The sequence below is a fragment of the Ictalurus furcatus genome, chromosome 19, assembly GCF_023375685.1.
Source record: "Ictalurus furcatus strain D&B chromosome 19, Billie_1.0, whole genome shotgun sequence".
Classification (NCBI taxonomy): Eukaryota; Metazoa; Chordata; class Actinopteri; order Siluriformes; family Ictaluridae; genus Ictalurus; species Ictalurus furcatus.
The window spans coordinates 2,215,033-2,239,767 of NC_071273.1; the positions used below are offsets into that span (position 1 = coordinate 2,215,033).

Sequence of the window (24,735 nt, forward strand, 5' to 3'; positions counted from 1 at the left end):
TTCGTTCTCGGCAAGGCAGACGAAATGACGTTGCTCATTTTTATTTAGCAGATTTAAATACAATGACCAAGTCTATCTTGGAAGGAAATCATTTCAAACACTAGTTTATCTGCTATGGTAGGAGAGAGTGAGATACATGGAGGACACAAAGAAATTACTGTTATATGTAAACATCCCAGAGGAACTGAACAAATGCTTGTCTAGGCATTGGCAGCTTTTCTTTTGCCACACAGAGAAAAACATTTCCTTACACAATACACTCGTACATTAAAAAAATACACTCGTTCGTTTCTTTTTGAGTGTGCTTACCTAACGTCAAAATAACATCCATATAAATTCAGAAATTGAAAATTATTTCATAATTAAGGAAGCATTTTCTCAGGAAGATGTGCAAAAAACCTCTACTGAAGCTGTACAATAAAGTGTGTGGGTGTCTTGTCTGGAAATACTACAGGAATCATGGAAATTGAAATGAAAGATTGGCTAAAATATCTCATGGTAAATTGGTCCTTTTATACGCATCTTCATGTAAATTCTGTACTCACTTAAAAATAAAAGAGAGCAGAAAAGAATAAATGCGCCAAGCATGGGGGGGAAGAAAAAAAAAGAGGTGAATGTTTCAATTATACCAATAAGAAGATTTTTGAAATATTTTCCTGTTTTTTCTCTCTGTTTAATGCATCCTCCATAACATATTTTTGGACTGGCAGGACTTAGCGTCGGTATCCAAACTCATCTGCGTCATCCGCACGGAAATCTCCATAGCGCCAAATGTTGAGCTAAAAGGAAAGAGGTGCAAACGGTTCAAAGAAGGAACAAGACTTTCTTTTTGGGGAACATGTACAATGTGCAGTCAAAAAAACAACAACCCAAAAACGAGTACAGGATACACCAATGAAAGACAGGGGAGGGAGTTAGAAAGGGGCAAGAGGAAAGAGGGGGGGGAACGAAAGAGAGGCGGAGGACAGAAAAGAGTAAAGCAAACAGAGAGAAGATAAACCCAACAAATATTTTCCTTCCTTGCTAATAGTTTGCTGTTAGCTTTTCTTAGTTGTGGAATAGAGGTGTGCATTTTGATGGTGACTTGTGTATATTGAGAGGGAAAATGGGACAAGGGTGAGGTAGGACTTACCCTGGCACTCTTCGCAGACTCCTGGCCGTTTAGATACTCAGTCACCTGGAAAAAAGAAACAGTGCTTAGTCCAAATTTAGAGCAGGTGATATTTCCCTTTAGGTGCCTGAGACATACCACAGTAGAGTCCTGACAACATGTTCCAGAATCCTTATCCTTAATACTGGTTTTAAAAGTTACGGTTTTGGTTAAACATGGCTACGTAGCACATGGGACCCAACACTGATGATTTTTTACGTTCTCCTTCTCCAGTCAGCCATACTGACTGTTCCAAAAAACCCCACTTCCCACAACCATGTGATCTCATGGCTTTTTTTTTTTGTTTTGTTATACAATCAGACCATAATAAAACCCGACACCTCCCTTGGGCCTCTTCATCCGGACTGTACACAAGCGCATCATAGGAGAGGGGGTAAGTGAATGAGTAAGTATATCAACAGCACTTAAGCTCTTCTGGGAAAGAGTGCAGACAAACTGAATTTGAGTTTATGTAATCACTGCCAAAACTCTTCCCCTTCAGGCATCATATCATTGCATCATCAAGTCAGTGGTTTTAAAATCAACCATGTAAATGAACGTGGCTGAGATTGCTCTATGCCAGTGGTCTGGATGAATCATGAATGAATCTGAGGTTACAGTGTGGATTTTCCACATTGGTGGCTGGTAGGAAGGTGGGGACCATGCATGCTTGATGTTTCAGCAGTTAAATGCCTGCTCACACTGCAGAATTTCATTTATTTTATTCACTTTTTGTTGACTCACTACATTCATTGGTGAATTGATGCATAAATCATGCAGATATACAGTAGGGGTATACAGTCAAGAGCTTCAGTTAGTATTCACATCAAACATCTGAATGGGGAGCATGTGATCTCAGTGGTTCTGACCATGGCATAATGACTGTTGTGAGATGGACTGGCGTGAGTAACCTCATGGTCTGATGAATCTCGATTTCTGCTGTGACATGCAGACGGTAGGGTCAGAATTTGCTGACAACAGCATGATATCCATGGATCCAACTCGCAAAAAAAAGCAGTTTACTAATGGGCTAGCTACATTTTATAATTTACTTGTTACAGTGGCGTGCAAAAGTTTGGGCACCCCTGGTCAAAATTTCTGTTACTGTGAATATTTAAGTGAGTAGAAGATTAACTGATCTCCAAAAGTTAAAGATGGAACATTCTTTTCAACATTTGAAGCAAGATTAGTGTATTTTTGTTTTTGTACAATTTTAGAGTAAAAAGCAAAGGAGCATCATGTAAAAGTTTGGGCAGCCCAAGAGATTTGAGCTCTCAAATAACTTTTACTAAGGTTTCAGACCTTAATTAGCTCATAAGAACTATGGCTTGTACACAGTAATCACTAGGAAAGGCCAGGTGATGCAAATTTCAAAGCTTTATAACACTGACTCCTCAAACCTTGTACCAACAATCAGCAGTCATGGGCTCCTCTAAGCAGCTGCCTAGCACTCGGAAAAATAAAATAATTGATGTCCACAAAGCATGAGAAGGCTATAAGAATACAGCAAAGCGTTTTCAGGTAGACTTTTACTCAGTTCGTAATGTAATTAAGAAATGGCAGTTGAAAGGAACTGTGGAGGTCAAGTTGAGTTCTGGAAGACCAAGAAAACTTTCAGAGAGTCCCCCCTTCACTGTAGAAGACTTTCAGGAAGATTTTAGCAGACTCTGGAGTGGTGGTGCACTGTTCTACTGTGCAGTGAAACCTGCACAAGTATGAACTTCATGGATGAGAACATGGATGGATCAGAACAAAACCTTTCCTGCATACTCATCACAAAATTCAGCGTCAGAAGTTTGCAAATGAACATCTAAACAAGCCCGATGCATTTTGAAATAGAAAGTTAAAACAGAACTTTTTGGCCACAGTGAGCAAAGGTATGTTTGGAGAAAAAAGGGTGCAAAATTTCATGAAAAGAACACCTCTCCAACAGTTAAGCACGGGGCTGGATCGATCATGCTTTGGGCTTGTCATGCAGCCAATGGCACAGGGAACATTTCACAGTTAGAAGGAAGAATGGATTCAATTAAATATCAGCAAATTCTGGAAGCAAACATCACACAGTCTGTAAAAAAGCTGAAGGTGAGAAGAGGATGGTTTCTACAACAGGATAATGATCCTAGACACACCTCAAAATCCACAATGGACTACCTCAAGAAGCGCAAGCTGAAGATTTTGGCATGGTCCTCACAGTCCTCTGACCTAAACATCATCAAAAATCGGTGGATACACCTCAAAAGAGCAGTGCATGCAAGACAATCTCACAGAACTAGAAGCCTTTTGCAAGGCAGAATGGGTGAAAATCCCACAAACAAGAATCGAAAGACTCTTAGCTGGCTACAAAAAGCATTTACAAGATGTGATACTTGCCAAAGGGGGTGTTACCATGTATTGCCCATGCAGGGTGCCCAAACTTTTGCATTGGCTTCTTTTCCTTTTTTGTTATTTTGAAACGGTAAAAGATGGAAATAAAAAAAGAAATCTTGTCATTTTTTAACTGCATGCCATTTGGAAATCTGGTCATCTTTTACTTGCTTAGCTATTCTCAATTACAGAAATTTTGACCAGGGGTGCCCAAACTTTTGCAAGCCACTGCATAAAAAAAATTGTATTGTTAAGGTATATTTAGTCAAAACATTACAATGCAAATTAAGGCTTGGACGCTGAAATCAGTACAGTAGTTGAGATAATGGGAAGACATGGTGCCATTATTTCTGAATTGAATATTCTATAAAAGGTTTAGGTATTTAATAACTGTAGAATATTATGGCCTTTAATGCATTACATGACGTGCATTACATACATCCTTTAATTCATTACATGACACAAAGACGTGCATGCATAACCGTGACTGTAATGGCTGTATGTGTTACTGAATACCATGTATGCATATCTATGTACCTCCATAGACTACACGTGTACTCTGCATTTTGTGCTGTGAAGGTTAGATATATTTTGCATGTTTTATAATAGTGTTGCACTGTATTTTAATGTAAACTATTTTAGGGCACCTATTAACATCTGGCCAGTGACTACAGATGGAAAATAGACTTTTTTTGGGCTAAGTCTGGCTCATTTACAATACAGCTGATACTGTTTATTAATGAGCACTGCCCATGACGAATCAATTAGCAAATAAATAAATACATACAATTAGGAGAAAACCAGCCCTGATCTGATTTTGTCTACATGTTTCGTGGCCTTTTCTCTGCAGTTGAGACAGGTATAATGTAAATCCCTCACCATTTTCTGCAGATGCTTCTCTTTGCGCACGTCCACCATGACCAGGCCCTCTTTGACCAAGCCGAGGCCCACATCGTCTTTGGAGTCTGTGAACTGCAGAGTGACGTGAGGGCAAGAGGTGCCACCATACTCCACATTTAGCAGACACTGTGTGTTCTGGATGTCCCTCACCACGCAGTCCACCACGTCGGCCCGTGCATCCTCCTGGAGGAGGCGAATCGGAATTTCAGCATTTATCATCATTCGTTAATTAATAATACATCACAATGATAATAGTCTTAAATCATAAATGGTCTTAAATAATGGTAACAAATTAGCAAAGGCTTTCTGTGATAATGTTGTGATATGATGATAATTCTGAAAATTATTTCAACAATGTGCAAAAAAAGGAGGTGTGTGACGGAGTGAAAGTGAAAGTTATAGCGCTTTTAGACCCTATTACAATAGAAATGTTTTCCTTGGGAACAAAGCAGCATTCAGTCGGTGTTTGTGCATGTACTTACATCTTGTGGGACCAAGATAAAGGCAAAGCAGTACTCTGTGGCCTGTGCAGGTAGGGTACGGATACCGAAGGCAGAAGGAAGAGCTGCTAGACGTACAGAAGACAAGATCTCTCTCTGTAGAATGACACACACACACATACACATACACACACACACACACACACACACACACACACACACAAAGAGGCTCTATTTATTAACCAAAGCCTTCGACAGGCAGAAAGAGTCATTAATCTGAAGACGGGAGGAGAGAGGAACTCCAGCTTTACTACTTCCACCCCCATTAGGGACAACCCATTATTCAAACCCTTCTAACAGCCATGTTAATAATATACAGGCACGGTTACAACTATAAAACCGGATATACTACTTAATTCCCTCATTTAAAGGTAATTAAAATTACAGTTACTTTAACTGTGTATTCACCACCCACTGACACACATACGTGCAATTCATTATTACTCACGTTGCCATAGTCTATGTAGAACACGTGAACCTTTGCTGCAGATTCAACCTTCTCCACTCGAGCTCTGTACCTAGAGAGAGAGAGAGAGAGAGACACACACATGGGGAAAAAGAGTGGTAATGAGAGGGACCAGGACAAGAGGGGAGAGAAAGATTCAAAACTAGTAAAGGATAAATGTACTTGTGCAGCCATCTCTGAGCACTCTGATGACTGGAGGGCAATAACTGCATCAAACCTCCCTGTCATGTAGCCTCAGATACGGATAATTAAAGTCGCTTTCTAGCAAAATACAAAGGAATATTACATGCACTGTTGAAGTGATGTCACCAGACCTAATATTTCTCTTGCAGACTCGCCCAACTATAGCAACTACAGCTGACATACTCACTCGCAAGCATGCCGAGCAACCCCCGTCCTTCAGGGATCTTTCACATATTAGTTTTTCAAATTTAAACCTCCATAAGGCGGAGCTGAATAGAAATAGTTTGACACAGTACCCAAAACAAGCCCTTGATAGCGTTCCCCGTTCAGTTCTCTCAGCATTTAGAGAGCAGTCAGGAGACAATTCGAAGCTCCAAATTCTGGCATGGTGCTCCTGTTGCTCTCTGTATTTCTGTGTGCTCATTTTACTAGGATATACATCTTGTGGTCTTTTTTAAGTGCTTACCATTCTCCATCAGTGAACTTGGCAATGCAGTAGTCCCCCCTTTGTGGGGTGAAGGCACCCTCCACAGGTGGCTGTTCTGCAATCTCCGCCCGCATGGTCTCCATCAAGCTTTCTAGCTGTGCACCTGCACAGATTCAAACAAACAGAAAAAACATTATTTGCTAAACATTAGCAAAGAGTCATCACCTGTAGACTCTGTGTAGTCCATTTTGGCTATACTCCCCATTGCATCTTTAATGCTTGAGGTCTGAAAAACCAAGAGTCAAGGAGATGGGGGCTGTGGTCAGTGCAAGTGTGTTAATTTTTCCTCTGTTTTAAGGATGCTAGGCATAGTTACTGGTTTCAGTTTAACCCCTGCAGCCATTTAGTCCAACAACACCGCAATTTTGTAATCTCTGCCTAATATCACGGAGGTCAAATGTTGAGAAAGAAAAAGGATAAACAGACAGGTTGGCAGGCAAGATGGTAACTTAAAAGTCTAATTATGTGAAAAATCAGGTTAGCCTAATTTTCCATGTATCCTACAGTCAGCTAGACGAAGGCCATATGTTTGATGTTCATATGCTTCTTATGAGGCCAATGTCATCATACTAACGGACTAGTTTCACTCAAAATCTGGTTTATAAATACATACACAAATCTTCATAGGCATCAAACATCATCTTTTCTTTAAACAAACCACCTTTCTGGTTGCGATCTAGAGGAGAAACAGACACTAGACTGAGCTGACGAAAACAATTATTCCACCGATCAAAGATGGCTGCCATTGGAACAATACAATGTTCAGCTACATTTGTGAAATTATGTCGAATGACCCTAAACCACATCAGCCGTGCGAGATCATTTAGTCAGGCGATGCAGGGTTCAGCCACGATTTGTGTCGCCAGGTACAACACAAACTCCACAGTTAAATATGCAGATGACACTTCTGTGGTAGGCCTGATTCACAACAGTGATGAGATAGAATGCAGGAAGGAGGTGGAGCTGCTGGTGGATTGGTGCACCGAGAACATCAAGCGCATCAAGAAGGTTCATCAACGCCTACACCCCCGGATTCTCACCCATTTTTTTTTTTTTTACAGCATCAGAGTCTGGTACAGCAACTCCACTGCGGCTGACCTCAAAGGTCTGTAACAGGTGATCAGAACAGCTTAAAGAACATGAAAAGATGTCTGGGGAGAGCCCTCAGCATCACGAGTGGACTGAGTGAGAACCCGCTCACCCCAACCAACACCTGCTCACTCCCCTACGGGAATGTCAACACTTGTGTCGCAATCACAAAAACAAAGTAAGTACGAGCCAGTTTTTCCTCATTTCCGAGCCAGGGATTGGTCAATTCAACATAATTACAGGGTTTCAGTTGTTGTAAAATGATCGTGCTACAGCTTATAGCACACTGTAATGTTATGGCGTGATCAATATATTTTCAACATTTAGAAGAAGATATTCATGTTCATTTTATCTAATGGCTACATTACAGCTATCCAGAGTTCAGCTATCCACTCTGAACAGAAGGTGAGCACAGATTCTTTTGCGATTACAGAGTCAAAGCATTTGCTGTAAATGAACTGTAAATGATTTTGCTTTATATAGTACCCCAACTGTTCAATCTAAATGAAACCGATTTCCTCTTTTAGTGCTTTATGTCACTATCTGCACATTCGCCTCAGAATGCAATGGCACCATGGTAGCCCGTGTAACCGAGTCCGTGAATGTGTGTATGACTTACTTGTACATAAAGACGTGCCAGGAACAAACCTGAATAACCAGCACAATAGTGTACAGACAAATTAGTCACAGGCATACAGAAGGAAAGCGAGCAATTATACAGCAATTGAAAAGGTACTTTGGCCCAAGTGTGACATTTCCTAGTAGAGCTATAGTATTTTCTTCAGTACGGAAACTAGCTTGGCAGCTCTGTTCAAGTACAGTAAATTGCAAACTAGTCTTAAAAATCAACATGAAAATGAATCGTGATAAGATCGTGGATCATGATTCAGACTTAAAAAAAAAAAAAAAAATTGTGATACGATATTTTTGTCACATCACCCACCCCAAGGCGTCGATAAAAGATATGTGGAAGAACCACTAAGAGATGCTCAACTCCCAGTAAGCAGGATTCAAACTAGTCATTTGGTTATTGAACGGCATATTGTGTGTGTGTGTGTATTCTGTCAGTGATAGGTCAGAAGGTTATAAAAACAACACGAGTCTTTCCAGAAAATAAGGTTTTCCTATTTGGAATCTATTCTCGTCATTTCTGGCTTTGCGTAAGAGCGTGCTACAGAGAGGAAATTAAAGCACTCGTGCAAAACTTATTTAGCTTCTATTCACAGTAGGACTAAGACTAGGGAGGAAAGCATGGAACGAGACAAATCACAGCCTGTGTGCTAAATTACTGCTTTGTAAGATGGAAGCAATTAATGACATTGTGCCGCTGGGAGAATTTCGAGCGTTTTTGTTTACATCGGATTTCCAGAATTACTCATGAACTCCTGCAGTGTAAGGAACTCGGGCACATGACATGCTTTCAGTTTCCGCTGCTTCAAAAAAAAAGGCACACTTCCTCAGCAAGCTTAATCGAATGGTCTCCTGCAAAAGGAAAGATCCTAAAGGTTTAAAGAAAACTGTCTCACATTGATACTGATAAGTGCTTAACACAAGTTAAAATGACATTATTAATTCAGGGGAGACAAAAAAAATAAAATAAAACAATCCTAGTCTAACCAACAGTATTGCTGAGGCTCCGTATGTCAACATGGAAAGCCTGTAGACCTACCTAGGTCAAAGTTGGCAAAGTTTATAACAGCATTCGTTATACAGCATGGGTAAAAAGAGGGCCAACTACAAGCTAAAAGACAGACCTGAGAATATAAATCGGATTGGATGAGAAAAACTGCAGTCACAGCATACTCAATATACTCAAATGTGACGTTCCTACACAAAAGGCGTAAAGGTTGGCGGGTCTGGTACACTTAGTTTGTGCCTAGCAGTTTCTGTGCCTCATTTATCAAACTGGGTATGAAGAGATTTAAAACACAACTCTGAGCAGATGGTGAAAACAACTGGAAATGTAAAGTAGTTCAAGTAACTAGCATGTTAGTACTGTAATGCACATACGGTACTACTGTTTTTGCGTTACTGTTTTAATACCGCCTCAAAATCTTTTCGGGAATATTCCTTAACGAGTCCAAAATAACAAACTGGTTTTTTTTCGGAAGTACTGTTATACTTCCATGCTGATCGCTGATGACCAGTGACTTATTACTCACCAGTTTCCACGTCCTGTGCGTAGAAGTGCAGGCCGTCTGTGATTTCGGTGACGCAGACCGGCCTGTACTTGGCCACACGTTCCTTCACTTCGGACAGCTGGGCTACCTCTTCTGTTGGCTTTTCCTCATAATTGGCCCAAATCTATCAAATAACCAAAAAACAGGTTTCAATTACTGCTATGTGGCACTTTTAAATAGTCGATAACTTTAGTTGCTATGAGAGCCTTAAAGTTACAACTCTAATGATGCTCATACTCAAGTTCGTTTTAAAGCACTTAGCACTGCTTAACTCTCTAGCACGCAGTTATAGAAGAGTAATTATTTATAAATCGCACTATCTGACGTCACCCAGATGAGGACGGGTTCCCTTTTGAGTCTGGTTACTCTCAAGGTTTCTTCCTTATATTCCTGAATGCCGTGTGTGTTGCTTCGTGGTTTCATCCAGCTCCACTGACCATCCCAAAAGGGTGAAATCAGCACAGATGCATGAACATGTTTGTGGTATTAGCACTGATGTATGTTGAAAAAGATGCCAAGGTGTTAGCATCTTATTTTACTAACAAACAAAGTCCAAAAAAAAAAAAAAAAAAACATTAAATATATGAGAGTGAACAGAGAAATCTTAGCAAAGTGTGTAAGAGAAAGTGATGGAGAGATGGAAAGAGAGAATGCATTTAGAAGTGCGACTGGTTAAGGATCTATGAATAGCCTCGCTCTGCACTGAAGACTTTTTTCTAAGCAGGTAATGAAGAAAATTAATGAGCTGTTAAGTGAATCATCAGCCTCGGATCTGCCAGCTTGAACCCGTCTTCTGCACACAGCTTATCTTGGGAGTGTGTGTGTGCGCGTGTGTGGGAATATGTGCGCACGCCAAAACCGATCTTACCACTATAAGAAAATTGCCGAGTAACAGAGTAATCCTGAAGGTCGACCTGATATTATCATCAAAATTGAGAACCGATTTGCAACGATGCCACAGCCCTTCATGAACGACAGCATAATTTCACCCTTTTCACACCTTTCTCTTTGGTGTGGGTAAGGACACCTCATTCTCTCCTTTCACTAAGCAATCACAGGCATCTGTCAGTATCTGCAATAATGAGTCTTCCATGCTGGCAGTTTTCTATTTTAAAACATTCGTGTGATACCACCCCGTAGAGGAGGTGGATCTACAAAGTATGAAGACAATAATATTTAATGCAGAATGCCTTTTCAGAACAACTTGAATAAGATCATTATTTTAAAAACCCTTTTGATCTTAAGCTAGTACTGCTAAATATTATCTAAAATGCTTATTGTAAATGAGACTATTACTGATCAGGGATTTAATCTACCGTGCATGTGTGTGTGTGTGTGTGTGTGTGTGTATGTGTGTGTGCATGTGTGTGTGTGTGTGCATGCGTGCATGTGTGTGTGCATGTGCGTGTGTGTGTGTGTACGCGCACGCACACTAACCTTGTCTTTCCTCTGCCTGGCCACATCTTCAGCAGACAGCAAGGTTTTGCAATAGGAACTGCGCTCAGCTGTGAAGTGAACCTTCGAGAGAGAGTTCTCCACCAATGCCACAGATAGGTTTACCCCCTCAATGTGAAGCCAACCAATGAAGTTGCCTGCTTTATCCATGCTCTCCACCTCGACCTCTACCTGAAACAAGAAACAAAGGAGAAATTAGTACATTTGAGAAAGGGAACGGGAAAGGTGCTGGACTCCGGCCCGTGCTTAGTTCGAAAGATGCAGAAACACTGTTTTCATACACTTGCACTTTCCCTATTCTATGGCATCTCTGGTAAAAAAAAAACCCTAAATAAACCCAGACACATTCAAAACTCAGCTGTTGGGAGTGCTTTTCACACAACGCTCAGCACATGTTACACCTGTGCACACCAGACACACCTCTGCAGACTAACCGTAACCCTGATATTAAAGCTCGCACTCGAACAACACACATCTCTAATACAGGACTGTGGTTCAACTGGAGTGATGATTGGACAGCCATCACACCACAGAAGAAAGGGAAGTACCACATTGTTTTCCGTCTGACAGCTGATATGTGTGAGTGAAACCCATATTGTTTAATTAAGACAAAGCCCTTGTTGTGACAACCAGATGCACTCGCCCACGGCATGCTGAATCGAGAAAGTTCTAGGAAAATGAATCTATTTGATATACTGAAACTCTTTCACACATTCACATGTTGAGAAAGACGGGCAATAAGGGCACTTCACATTTTGATCTGATAACCATGGTTACTCGAGATGGAGTTAAGCATTCCATCTGCAAGGTAAATAACTATCATGCATGAGAGGCAGTGGGTGTTGGGCACTGCTATGACAGATGGGCTCTGTGACGAGCCTTGAGATTCTCAGTTAACTAATGCTGGGGGAGTGTTCTCTCGCACACAAGCACACTCTCGCCCACATGCACACGCTGCTGCTCCAATCCATAAGAAGTCCCCTAGAGCCTCAGTCAGGACCCAGGGTGAGAACATCAAGGTAGGCAGGACTACAAATTCCTGGGTGTTCATCTGAGCAACAGGTTGGGGGTGGGAAGTAGATGCTGGCAAGAAGGGCCAAAGACAACTCCATTTCTGAGGAGGCTGATGTCCTTTGGTTTAAACAGGAACCCGGTGAACACGTTCTCTGGCGTTCTTAGACACGTTCAAGTCTGCGGTATCAAGTACCATCTTTTGGGCTGCTCTTTTAAGCTCTCATCCCTATGAGCAACCTCTCTGGTGTTACATGGAGCAGATACTCCTGATCATCTTTGTTCATGATATAATTCTATACAAAACAATGGCTGAACTCATAGTGGTACCTATATCAGTAAAGGTAACCTATTATCACACGATTTGCAAGAAGACGTGCATTACAACAAAATAAAATCAGGAAGTGCTGCTAACTGCCTCCTCACCCCAGCTATACAGCACTTCACCACCACTGTTAAATCCTGCACTGCAGCACAAAACACCTTCCTTTAAATGTCACAGTACTTAGTTTAAGGAGATTTATAACAGTTTTCCATATATCTAGGTCATGCCTGTACAGCAGCTTTCATGGATTAGGACTATATGCAAGCTACTGTACATTCATCTACTGGTGCAAATTACATTTCACTTGGCTCAGTTCCTGGATCTCTAGACAAGGTTGAGAAAAACAGCAAGATAAGACTATTTAAGAAAAGAAAAAAAAAAAAGATTTTCCATATTCAAAAATTATACACAGAGTCACAGGTCTAACTCGGAAACTAGGAAAGAAACACATTGGAACTGAACCCATAACTGAAGCGCACACTGCATTACTGAGGACACACTGCGTTAGATGACAGACCCCATCTCCCATGCCCGTGGCACTTTCTGCACCCGTGTTCCCTCATATTATCAAGAAAATAATGTAAGCATGTTGTTAATTCAAATAAGCTCAAACCTCCAGGAAATCATAAGTCATAATGGTGCTACTGATCTATAAACACATCTATTAGTGGCAAGGAGGAGCTGCACTGCAAGTTCCATCCACTTCCCATTTTCTGATTTCCAGTTCTTGACGCACGGGTGGCTTTGTGATGGGAATGACGTTAGCACTACAAAAGGGAGATGACCCCAAAATGAACTTGGCCCAAGGCTCACAACACTGAGCAAAGTGGATTTAAAGGCATGTACTGTGGCTCGTTGATTTGGTAGGCACCTGGTGTAATCTCATCATGTGATAACTAGGTATTTACTTAAATGTTGGCCACATGAAGTGGCCAAAAAAACCCCCAAATAATTACATTCCAGTGGAAAAGTGCTGATAAATTCATCCACGAGATGTCCACTCTACTAACGATAATCTTGGATGGACGCATGGACAAACAACCAGAAAACATAATGCCTCCAGCACCTGGTAGTGGAGACTTAAAAAGGAAGGGGGGAAAAAAACCCCAACAGAACTCAAATCGCTTGATAAAAAGAATAATACTGAAAGACTGCTATTTTAGATATTGGTTACAGGTTGCACTTTCAGTCTGATTTAGATGCAACTCGGTAGGAGACACGGTGCAGCCTTTCATTATACGTATACTAGAGGTTCTAGAAATGCTTTCAGTGGGAAAAACCAACTCGTGCCACCACCATCATTGAGCAAAGTGGAACACCAGTAAGGTTGATTTTAAGGGACATGGCTGCAGTTTCATAATCTAGCTTGTGCCTCAAAGACAAATAGAGCTGGGCATAATGAAGGTCATTGGTAGATGGCTTGGCTAGAATGTAAACCCGTAGCCAGACTGTCCCTTTAAAGAGAAACTTAGGTCCTGGCATTTAAAAATAAATAAATTCACATATGCAAAATGTAAAGCTATAGACAGCAATTACTTACTCCCCTCCCTGCCCCCAAAAGCCATGCTATTCACAAATGTGCACTGCATCATTACATTAGCGCTCTGAGCAAATGTTTCAAAGCTATTGAGATAGACAGAGAGAGGAAAGAGAGAGGAGAGAGGGGGGAGAGAGCGACAGAGACAGATAGGAGAGATATGATAGAGACAGGTAAATGCTCCAGCCTTGCACAGCCCTCTCCCAGTCCCAGCTAATCCAGTGTTACACACCCTGTCTAAGGAAATGGTATCACCCTGTGCCTGTTCCATAAGTACTTTTGGGTGCTACAGAGTGTGACCCAAGTCATCCATCAGTTGGACTGTGGGTATCTGTAAAATCAGGGCGAGCTGTTTTATCTCACTGCAGTCCACCCCCAGCCAGTCTGCAGCTGCAAAATAGCATTATGCAGTCCTGAATCCACCAGGACAAGATTTTTATAGGGCAAATCTGTATTACTTAAAGAATTCAAAGAGCCCAGAAGTGCAAGAGGGTGAGAAAGGGTGAGATAGCAACAGAGGGTGAGAGAGAATGTTAATGCACAAATAAAACGGCATCAAACCAATGCACTGCTTGAAGCAAAATGTGCCAGCAGTACATTTGCACTTCCACTGAAGGACAAAAGGGGGAGTGAGAGCATAAGCCTGTGTCTCATCTGCTTGCTACAATGCAGCGGAACAAAGATTGAGCCAGAAACAGCAGCAGGAGAGAGAGAGAGAGAGAGAGAGAGTGCACGAGTAGGGAGGGAGAGACTTTCAGAGAGAATGAGAATGCTGTTGCCGTGGGGATGCACTTTTTCCTTGCCAGAACAGTCCTCCAGCAGCTAGAGCCAGGCGCCCGGGCAGCCAACAAGGGGATGAGCTCTCCAAAACTGCTCTCAGTTAAGGACACTCATCTCAGCTCCATACAATACAGATCAATGCAGCGTCATAGCAGGGGAGGAGAAGGTCTCTCTCTCTCTCGCTCGCTCTCTCTTTCTCTCTCTCTCATTCAAGGGAACAAGAGAGCATGCTTGAACGCAAGTGACAGTTTTCTGCAGTGAACAAGCCTTAGCGGATTCTTTTACAGTTACTGCTACGTTGTGTCCAACCTTTTCTGAAGAATTCGACGGATTGCAGGGAGAGCATGTGAAGAAGGGTGCAGCTGCCGCCATATGCGAGTGTAGAGCTACATCAGGGGGAAAAAAAATAACCTAATGACTGCAGTGCGTGTGTCAGCCTTTTTAACCGGGCTCCACACAGGCAAACGACAAACAAGCAGTGACAGGAGGACATCAGCAACAAGAAAAAAATAAGTGGAAAAAACTGGAGGGCAAACGAAAGAAGAGGAGAGCATTTGCAAAGACAGTGGAATTTTCATGCTTCTTTCTATTACCACCCCCTCCCTTTCCCCCCAGCCCTCTCTCTCCCTCGGTTTAGTGCATGTAGGCATTCACCATGGAGATTTAGAATAGGTATTTAGTGGTGGCATCAAACGGCAATTTCCAAGGACAACCATCTGCGGACAGAGCGTCAACAAGCAAAGGCGCATGCGTCTGTGCAAAACTGGAATGTTTTCCTAGCCTAAAGCTCTACTGCTTCATATACTCATTTGTGGATTTATTAGTAATCATTTCATGTTCTGTTTTCTACCACAAAAAAAAACCCTGAAAGGATTTGCCTTTGGAGACAGGAGTACAAATATGCACCTATGTGATCAAAAAAAAATGGACCTGTAAATTAAACGAGGTAGGTTACTGGTCTTTCCAACCCTTTTTATACATATAGTCGGTCATTTCCTTCTAATTTATTAATGCTTGGCTTTTGCCCACCGAACCCATCCCTTTTGCTCTCATACACCTGTCATTGAAAATGACCCAACCCCCAGTACAGTAAATGGAAAACCGAGTCAGAGTTTTGCTTAACCCTGGGTAGGGCTATCCCTCTTAACTGGAGACAAATTCCTCCCGTTGTTCCCTTTTTACCACCATCCTCCCCAATCTTGCTCCCTCCCCTCCCCAAGACCATGTTGAAATATGAGTGTGCCACAACATGAGTGTCCTGGAGCGTGTAGCTGCACATCGAGTCAGGAAAGCTACCCTGCTCTTTGTCATCTTTCTCATGGTGCAAGTGTATGTGGAGGAGGTGGTGGGTGCACTGGGGACTCAGGGTTGCCCCCCTATCTGCTCCTGCAGTAACCAGCTCAGCAAGGTGGTGTGTACCCGTCGTGGCCTCACTCATGTGCCCCCTGGCATTCCTGCCAACACAAGACACCTCAATCTAATGGAGAATGTCATTGAGGCAGTGCAGGCTGACTCCTTTCGCCATCTCAATCACCTGGAGGTGCTCCAGTTAGGACGCAATGCCATCAGAGAGATCGAAGTGGGAGCTTTCAATGGGCTGACCAATCTGAACACCCTGGAGCTCTTTGATAACCGGCTGACTGTGGTACCTAGTGGGGCCTTTGAATATCTGTCTAAGCTGAGGGAACTGTGGCTCAGAAATAACCCCATTGAAAGCATCCCATCTTATGCCTTCAATCGTGTGCCCTCTCTAATGCGACTTGACCTGGGCGAGCTGCGAAAGCTTCAATATATTTCTGATGGGGCCTTTGAAGGTCTGGTCAACCTTAAGTACCTCAATTTGGGTATGTGCAACATCAAAGGGGAGATTCCCTACTTGAACTCACTGCTCGTGCTGGAGGAGTTGGAGATCTCCGAGAACATTTTCCCTGTGATCAAACCCAGCTACTTCAGAGGACTGACTTCACTTAAAAAGCTATGGATCATGAACTCTAACATAGGACTAATTGAACGTAATGCATTTGATGACCTGTCATCACTGGTAGACCTAAACCTAGCCCACAACAACCTGAGCTCTCTACCCTTCGACCTCTTTTCCCCACTGAGGTACCTGATGGAACTGCACCTCCATCATAATCCCTGGAACTGCGACTGTGACTCACTGTGGTTAGCACGGTGGCTGCATCAGTACATCCGTACAAACTCAACCTGCTGTGGCAGATGCCATTCACCGGCACACATGAGAGGTCGTCAGCTGGTGGATGTAGCCCAAGGAGACACAGATGCAATGCAGTGTTCTGCGCCCTTCATTTCTGATGCTCCAAGAGACCTCAATATTTCAGCTGATCGAGTAGCAGAGTTTCGATGTAGAACAGCATCTATGTCATCAGTGCAGTGGTTTTTACCAAATGGTACTATACTGACACATGCAACCAACCACCCACGCATAACCGTGGTTAAGGATGGGACTCTAAACTTCTCAAATGTGCTGGTGGGTGACACAGGCATGTACACCTGTATGGTGTCCAATGCAGCTGGAAAATCCAATGCTTCAGCTTATTTAAATGTGAGTGCAGCAGAGCTCAACACATCCAACCTCAGCTACTTCAACACAGTTACAGTAAAAGTTCTCGACCCAATGTCCAACATACCCAAACCCCGGACCACTACAGAAGCAAATCAACGCACCACAACTACTACTTCGCCTTCAGCCTTTCAACCAGTTTTCATCTCGACACCAACAGTCATCCTCCAAAGCACTGACATACCACCAAGCCGCCTGCCAGCCATGCCCACGTCAAAATTGACAACGGGGAAGCCATCCAGACCCGCCAGTACCAGCCTGGATGAGGTGATGAAGACTACGAAGATCATTATTGGGTGCTTTCTGGCAGTAACACTACTAGCAGCAGTCATGCTAATTGTGTTCTATAAACTGCGGAAGCGACATCAACAAAGGAGCACAGTTTCAGCAGCAAGGACTGTAGAGATTATTCATGTCGATAAGGAGGACCTACCACCACCTGCATCTGCTGCCTGTATGTCAGGGGATGGGGCAGTGAAACTACCAGTGATAAGAGACCATAACAGCATTCAGAAATTAGACTACATCACCCACAAACTAGACTACAGCTACCATACACCTCAACTCAAATCAGATTACAGCATCCACAAACCCAAACCTCATTTTAGCACCTCCAAAACCAAATCGGACGACACCACGGACATTCTGAAGACAGACTACACTAAACACATGTCCAAATTTGATTACAACACACTTGCAATAGTGGACTATAGTTCTCACAAACCTCCTACAAACTACATGCACAAGTCACTGCCTGATTATCACCTACACAAAAAAAATGACCAGAGTCCTTACAAACCTGGATATAGCACTTATAAGCCCGACTACAGATCTCAAGCAGTCAAACTGGACTTCAGCCCTTTCAAATCAGATTACACCATTCACAAACCCAAAATGGACTACAGTACGCACAAGCCCAAATCTGATTACATTCCTAACAAATCTGGTATCAACTACAGCCCCTTGAAGATGGATTGTAGTCATTTTAAACCTGACTACGGTGTGTTTAAGCCACTCAAAGCGGAATACTTTAGTCACAAACAAGACTTGAGTCCCCAAAAACCTGAAATGGATTTCAACCAGCATGAGATAAAATATAGCACTCAGAACTCGTACAAGCCTTGGGGACATACAAACAAATGGACAGAAAACTGCAGCACTGGAAACTCTCTTCCACGAACTTTATCCAGTATCAGCACTATGCCTGAGCCCTTCATCATAAAAACACATAACAAGGAGAAAGTACAAGAGACTCAAATCTAGCACTCATCTAAAAGAACACTTCCCCTCAAAACACACACACAAACACACACATGGGGTGAGTTCTTTTAGAGAGAGAGGGCGAGAGAGAGAGTGTGGGAAAACCCGTGAAGTGTTGGCAAACAGACAAAAAAAAAGAAAAAAAAAAAAAAAAAAGAGGACATTTACCAAAACTGAGCTTTTCTGCCCATTATATTATATGTATAAAAAATGTGGATATATTTTTATGTACTCTCGAACATTGCCTTGGCTCTGAGCCTGCAGAGATCAGTCTAATAAACACACTTCCGTCAGTCCTACCCAAGTGTGATTTCCTCACAAAGTGAACGTCATATTTTGATTAAACTGTTGGACAGTTACGTTCCATAATGAAACGGACTCACGCCTATTCAATTCATAAACAGTGCTGTCAAAGTGTGTGCAATACACCTGGGCCATGACACCAGAAAAAAGCGCTTATTCACTTTACATAATGAAAATATGGGAAATTTAGACAATCAGCGATTATGTTCCTACCGATATAAAAGCAGGCAGTTGACGGTGAGGTGCTGATTAGGCTTGTGTTTAAATGCTATGAGTGATGTTTGCCCCAAGTGATGACAGAAACACTGATGTGGATGATGATGACTAAACTTATTACTCAATTCTCATCTCAAAATTTGATATTTGGATAGTGTCACTACTCTTGTATCGTCCCCCCCCCCCCCCAAATGCAGAGGTAGGTAAGGTGCTTGCTAATGCTTGTGTGCTCAGGATGATAATATTAAATCAGGTTAAGATAATTTCAAATGAGATTATATAGAGAGGAGTTCCCGAGGACTCTTAAAATAGTTTCAAATATTATTTTCCATTCTTAGGTAAAATACAGATTATTATTATTATTATTATTATTATTATTATTAAACATTGAACAGCTTCTGTATGGGCTGGACTTCTATGAATAAAAACTGCTATGTAGATAGACCTAGTATTCATTGTCATATTTACAATTTGTACATCTCATTTACTACATTTCATTTAAACAAAATGAATACATGACGGTTGCTTTTAGATAATTAGCGTGTTTATGGATTTCAGTGGAAACAAACATCAGTTCAGGAAAAGCTGTACATTTCAGAATTTCACCATGTGAAGAAGGATTTTCCTATGACACCACCCCCCCCACATACACAAACACGTACACGTCTTTGTACAACAATAAAAAGTTGTTCAGAACTATTTTCTACCTTGTAATGTCTATTTAAAGAGGAGTTGTTTAAAATGCTGCCCTGAATTTAAGAAATGAGGGTAGTGTTTTCACAGGACATTCTGTGCAATTTCTAATCCACACTATAGAGAATGCAGTAAAACAAAATAAATAAAAAGTATTGAAATTATTTATATTGATAAGTTTTTCTTGAAGAGAAAAAAGACTTAAGTTGATCTTTAAAGATTTATCTTGTAAGCACCATGAATTTGTACTGTGCCAAATGTCGTAAATGCAATAAAAAAAAATATTTTTCCCCTTTACTATGCACCTTTTTCATGATGTCTAAATTGTCCCATGATCTGTGATGGAAGTCAGTTAGTCTTTTTAAATATCACTTGACCAAGGTAGAAACTTGAGTGTGCGTGTATATGGGTTTTTAAGGTAACCACCCAGACAAACAGTTGCTGCTCGTTCGGTTTTAGTTAAGATGCAGACACCAGAAATGTTTATTCCATTCACCTACGTACTGAATACCCTTCTCCCGATGTTAGTCTCACCAATTAGAAGGGTGTAGACCGTATGTATTGGGAACTCTGTTTTAAAAGCTGTTCCACGTTGCACAACAGTTTCATGATATTCACATCAAGGTCTACATTACGAAAACACTTTTTCATGTGAACATTGTGTTCACACAAGGCAAGCGAAATAAATTTAGCTTCAGAGTGTTTCAGTTAGTGAGACATGCAGTAGTAATGGTATATAAAAGTGTTCGTTGTATACACTCACACAGCACTTTATTAGGAACACTATATTAATACTGGGTAGGGCCTTCCTTTGCTCCTAAAACTTGGATTCCACAAGATGCTCATGAACAGTCCTTTGAGATTCTGGTCCATGCTGAGATGATTCAATCACAGTTCCTCCAGATTTTCACGTGCACTTTCATGCTGCGAATCTTCCGTTCTCCCACATCCCAAAGGTGTTCTACTGGATTCAGATGCCGTGACTGGGAAGGTCTCTGAAGAACACTGAACTCATTGTCATGTTCATGAAATCAGTTTGAGATGACTTTTGCTTCGTGACATGGTTCATTATCATGTTGGAAGTAGCCATTAGAAGATGGTTCTGATCCTACCATCTGTGTGCCTCAGCAGAAATCAAGATCCATCAGACCAGGCTACGTTTCTCCAGTCTTCAGCTGTCCAGGTTTGGTAAGCCTGTACCCACTGCAGCCTCAGCTTTCTGTTCCTTACTGACAGAAGTGAAACCCGACGTGGTCTTCTGCTGATGTAACCCATCCACCTCAAGTTTTGACATGTGCATTCTGAGATGCTTTTCTGTTCACCACAATTATACGGAATGATTATGAGTTACTGTAGTCTTTCTGTCACCAAACAGTCTGGCCGTTCTCCTTTCATCTCTCTCAACAAGATGTTTCCGTCCGCAGAACTGCCGCTCACTAGATGATTTTTCTTTATTGCACCATTCTGGAGTAAATTCTACAGACTGCTGTGTGTGAAAAGTCTGCTCAGTTTGCACCTCCGTGATGTGGCGACCACTTTATTTATCACAAATAAGCTCCTGTGCTTTGCCCTTCAAAGCAAGTAGTAACTGTCCGGCATTAAAACCAGTGTGCTTTTAAGTGAAAGCTGCACAGATTATGGCAGTGTAACGTGTTACAAAGGGACAGAGCTCCTTGCTCATATGATGGCAGACATTCATGCCAAATTCATCTTCTGTGTGTGTGCGTGTGTGTGTCACATGCATGATTAGGAAGTGATTAGGTAAGGGGGTTTTAAAACAAAAGATACAGAATGTCAACTTATTAAATAGCACTATTCTGCCATTTATAATGCTTTATTTCGTAATTATAAATCTCAAAAGTTTTTAAACCAAACAGATTTTGTGAACGTTTTCTAGCGTTAAAAGAAGGATGACTGCAACATTAGTGCTAGTATCGCATCAAATGTCTAGCCTCCAAGTACATGTGGCCAAAGGCAACGAACAATCGACCATGGTTTGCCATTTTCATTATTCTGCTCCAGTTACACAACCCTGAAAAAAACACGAGTGCCAAAGAACAGATCAGGCAATGTATAGAAAATTAATCAACAAGAACGCACTGGCCTCATGAGGAACTTGTCTCTCATTTGCATCTCTTGTCTTATACATATGGCCTGTGTTAACTGTGGCCTCCACAAACCCTCTGCTACCTTCAGCAGCAAGCAGCTAATTAAACAAGGGAAACATCAGACACCCAAATGGCAAAGCATGCTAATAGATGCATCCTTAAATGATCTGTTCGGGCCAGTGGTAGCATAGTGGTTAAGGCATTAGGTATGGACAAAAGCATCAAACAAATAAGTGAATGTAAATGTAAATTACAGGTTTCCCCAGTAATTAAATACTCCACGAATAAAGTACAGGCCTCGTACTTGTAACCTCAAAACAATAATAAATGCATTTCCTTATTTCACACACACACACACACACACACACGTTTAGCAGTTTTACACAACTAGCTGCATCCACCTCAATTCTATTGATTCTTGTTGAACTGTATGCTATGTTTCTATGTTATCTCACTACCCCACTGCTGATTCCATTTCAATAACCCCTTGATCTGGACCAGCCCACGCCACCATTTCACAGAATTCCATCCACAACCCCCAACCCCCCCAAGCTAGTGGGTTCATTAATAGCTATTTAGTCGGTCTGACAGGTTTGTCAGTCTGCTGTGCACCCCACCCCCCACCCCCCCAACTGGTGGTGACACAAAAGTGCAAACTAGACCATCTTCTGTCATGCATAAGGAATGGATTTATTTTGTTAGGGTTGAAAGAGCTGCGGATTTAACCAACTAAGCAGTGCTCTTCATACCTCTTGGTACGTCCTTTAATAATGCTGCGTTACAGTACATATTTGCCTAATTTGTGTTCTAGCCTGCAACACTGCAGAAATGTACTACGAAGGACTGGAATAGTGCTTCTGTGTGTGTGTGTGTGTGTGTGTGTGTGTGTGAGAGAGAGAGAGCGAGAGAGAGAAAAAGAGTGAGAGAGACACTATGAAAGGTAGGCATAAATCTAACTGGCATAGCCTGGGTTCACATGTTTTCTGTATTCACAGAGCTACAGCAACACTATTTAAAAAAAACAAAAACACACACACACACACGCAAACACATCTGACTGTAAAATCACAATCAGCTGGCTAAAGATTGGGCAAGATGGTATTAACAGACTATTATTCCACTCGTTCTCTCTTTCTCTCTCGTAGCCACACTTGACAGCTGAGCAGTATGGGAATACTGAGTTCTTTCAGCCCTGCTTGTCCTTTCTTTAGTGTCACAGTGGGAGGCTTTGGACGAGAGAGCACACACAGAGATTAGGATGCTTCTCTCTGGGAGCGTGATTGTCCTCACTGCCAGCAGAGGTCAGCCACTGTTTTAGCCTAAACCAGCATGGGATTACTCACTCCCAGAAACGATTGCTCTAGATTACAGAAAAGCCCTTTTCCCCTAAACCTGCGCTACAGCAGCACATAGATGAAGATGCGTCCTACAGAGAGAAAATGATGGAGAAAAAGACAGAATAAAGTGTCTTTATTATAAACACACAGAGACTTACTAAAATAAATAAATAAAAACCCTGCTAGGAAAGCCACACTAACCCCAGAATGGTTCCAGTGATAATCCATTAAGCTAACCTAGTCATTGTAGAAGCATTAAAGTTACTCAGAGTTCACTTCGGCATTCAACGTATAAAATGACAAGGACAAGGAGTGTGATACTTTTGGTTTAGCTGAGGAGAAGCTTATGACCGCATAATTTTTGGAATTAAAAAGTGCAATACTACAACTGGTCTCGGTACTGAAAACGTTGGTACTGTCAAAACCCTCCTGACTGCAGCAGTTCAGCAGAGACATCATAACTTTAAGCTCAATACATTAGAGCCCTCAGCTTTAACACAGCACCCACACAAAGGGTCAGCAAAAAATGAATCTAAAGAGAGAAAAGAAAACGGATGAGTGGAGGGGAAGAACGAATATTTCAAACAGTGACAGCCAAAAGCCACTCTCTCTCCCTTCCTCCCTCCCCTAGTCGAATCCATCCCTCCCTACTTTTCTCGCTATTTCTTGCTGTCCAGTCACTTAGCAACACGCAGGCAAAGTCTGCTCTTCATCATTACCCAAGAACTGCAGAGGAACACACTGACAAATGGCGAGGAAATAAAGCAATTGTCTAAGAATCTGTATATGGGGACAGACTGACCAAACAGTCCTGATTTGATCAGTAATCATTTCACAGCCAAAAAGCTTCAGTCCGCCAAAGAGCTTTTTTTCCACTAGGGGCACAGGGGTACGATACAGACAGACAGACCGACCCGTAATGATGTGGTGTTTTGTAACAATTTATTTGATACAAGGCTCTCGATTCAATGCGTCAGTTTATTGAAGAGTTCATTCAACAGAGTACATAATAAAAGTGGGCTACTGCTCATAAAATACCTATAAATAACTTCCTCTTTATCTCTATATCTCAAATCAAGAGAGGCTATGGGGTGTTTTAAAAACACGGTTCTCCTAATCATGCTGCTTTTCATCAGCTTACAGCATACTAACTGGAGTTAATAACTCTCATTCTCCATGTGAGTACTTTTTTCAATTCCTGATTTGTTTGGAATAGTTTCAGGTATCAGTTTTGGGCAGTTTTTTTTGAGATGGCACATATTCTGAGGCGTCATTTTAACTGCAAAATAGAGCTCCAAAGTTAGCTAAAAAGGCCACGTCCCACGATTAACTTCATTCGACTTCCATCTCATGTGAGAGCTACTGAAAAGCCCTTTTAAAGATTAGAATGTGGTTGTGTAACCATATAACAGAATATGTTCTGGCTGCTGTATTAGCATAAGGCACACACACCTGTGTGTATAAGGTCTCACAATTCACAGTGCAAGTCCAAGGAACCACAATCAAATTGTGTTGAGACACAGATCTGGGTAAAGGTAGAAAACGATTACTAAGGCACTGAATTCATGAGCACTGTGAAATGGAAGAACCACCAGGACTCTTCTTAGAGCTGGGCATCCAACCAAACTCAGTAGCCGGGCTGACCTCCAAGCACTACATCTGGCAAAACCAGGTATTGCTTATCAACTGACTATTAACATCCTTACAGTGAAGCACAGTGGTGGCAGCATCTAGCTATGAGGGTACTTCTCAGTGCCAGGGACCGGGAGACTGGTCGGAATTGATCAAGGATGAATGAGGCCTAATA

General features: G+C 41.8%; 2 protein-coding genes across 2 annotated transcripts in view; one reads left to right on the forward strand and one right to left on the reverse strand.

The window, feature by feature from the left end:
* Positions 1-24,735, reverse strand: part of snd1 (staphylococcal nuclease and tudor domain containing 1) — a 60,479-nt gene continuing 35,744 nt past the window's right edge. The window contains exons 17-24 of the mRNA XM_053650741.1: positions 10,757-10,945; positions 9,302-9,443; positions 6,030-6,153; positions 5,363-5,432; positions 4,897-5,010; positions 4,394-4,597; positions 1,133-1,177; positions 1-779 (exon numbers count right to left, since the gene is read on the reverse strand). Coding sequence (XP_053506716.1) covers positions 714-779; positions 1,133-1,177; positions 4,394-4,597; positions 4,897-5,010; positions 5,363-5,432; positions 6,030-6,153; positions 9,302-9,443; positions 10,757-10,945 — 954 coding nt within the window. The 3' untranslated portion in view covers positions 1-713. The remainder of the gene's footprint in view (positions 780-1,132; positions 1,178-4,393; positions 4,598-4,896; positions 5,011-5,362; positions 5,433-6,029; positions 6,154-9,301; positions 9,444-10,756; positions 10,946-24,735) is intronic.
* lrrc4.1 (leucine rich repeat containing 4.1) lies at positions 15,671-19,948 on the forward strand. Its single transcript, XM_053650742.1, has one exon. It carries the CDS (start codon positions 15,677-15,679, stop codon positions 18,272-18,274), a length of 2,598 nt encoding a protein of 865 aa, XP_053506717.1. The 5' UTR covers positions 15,671-15,676; the 3' UTR covers positions 18,275-19,948.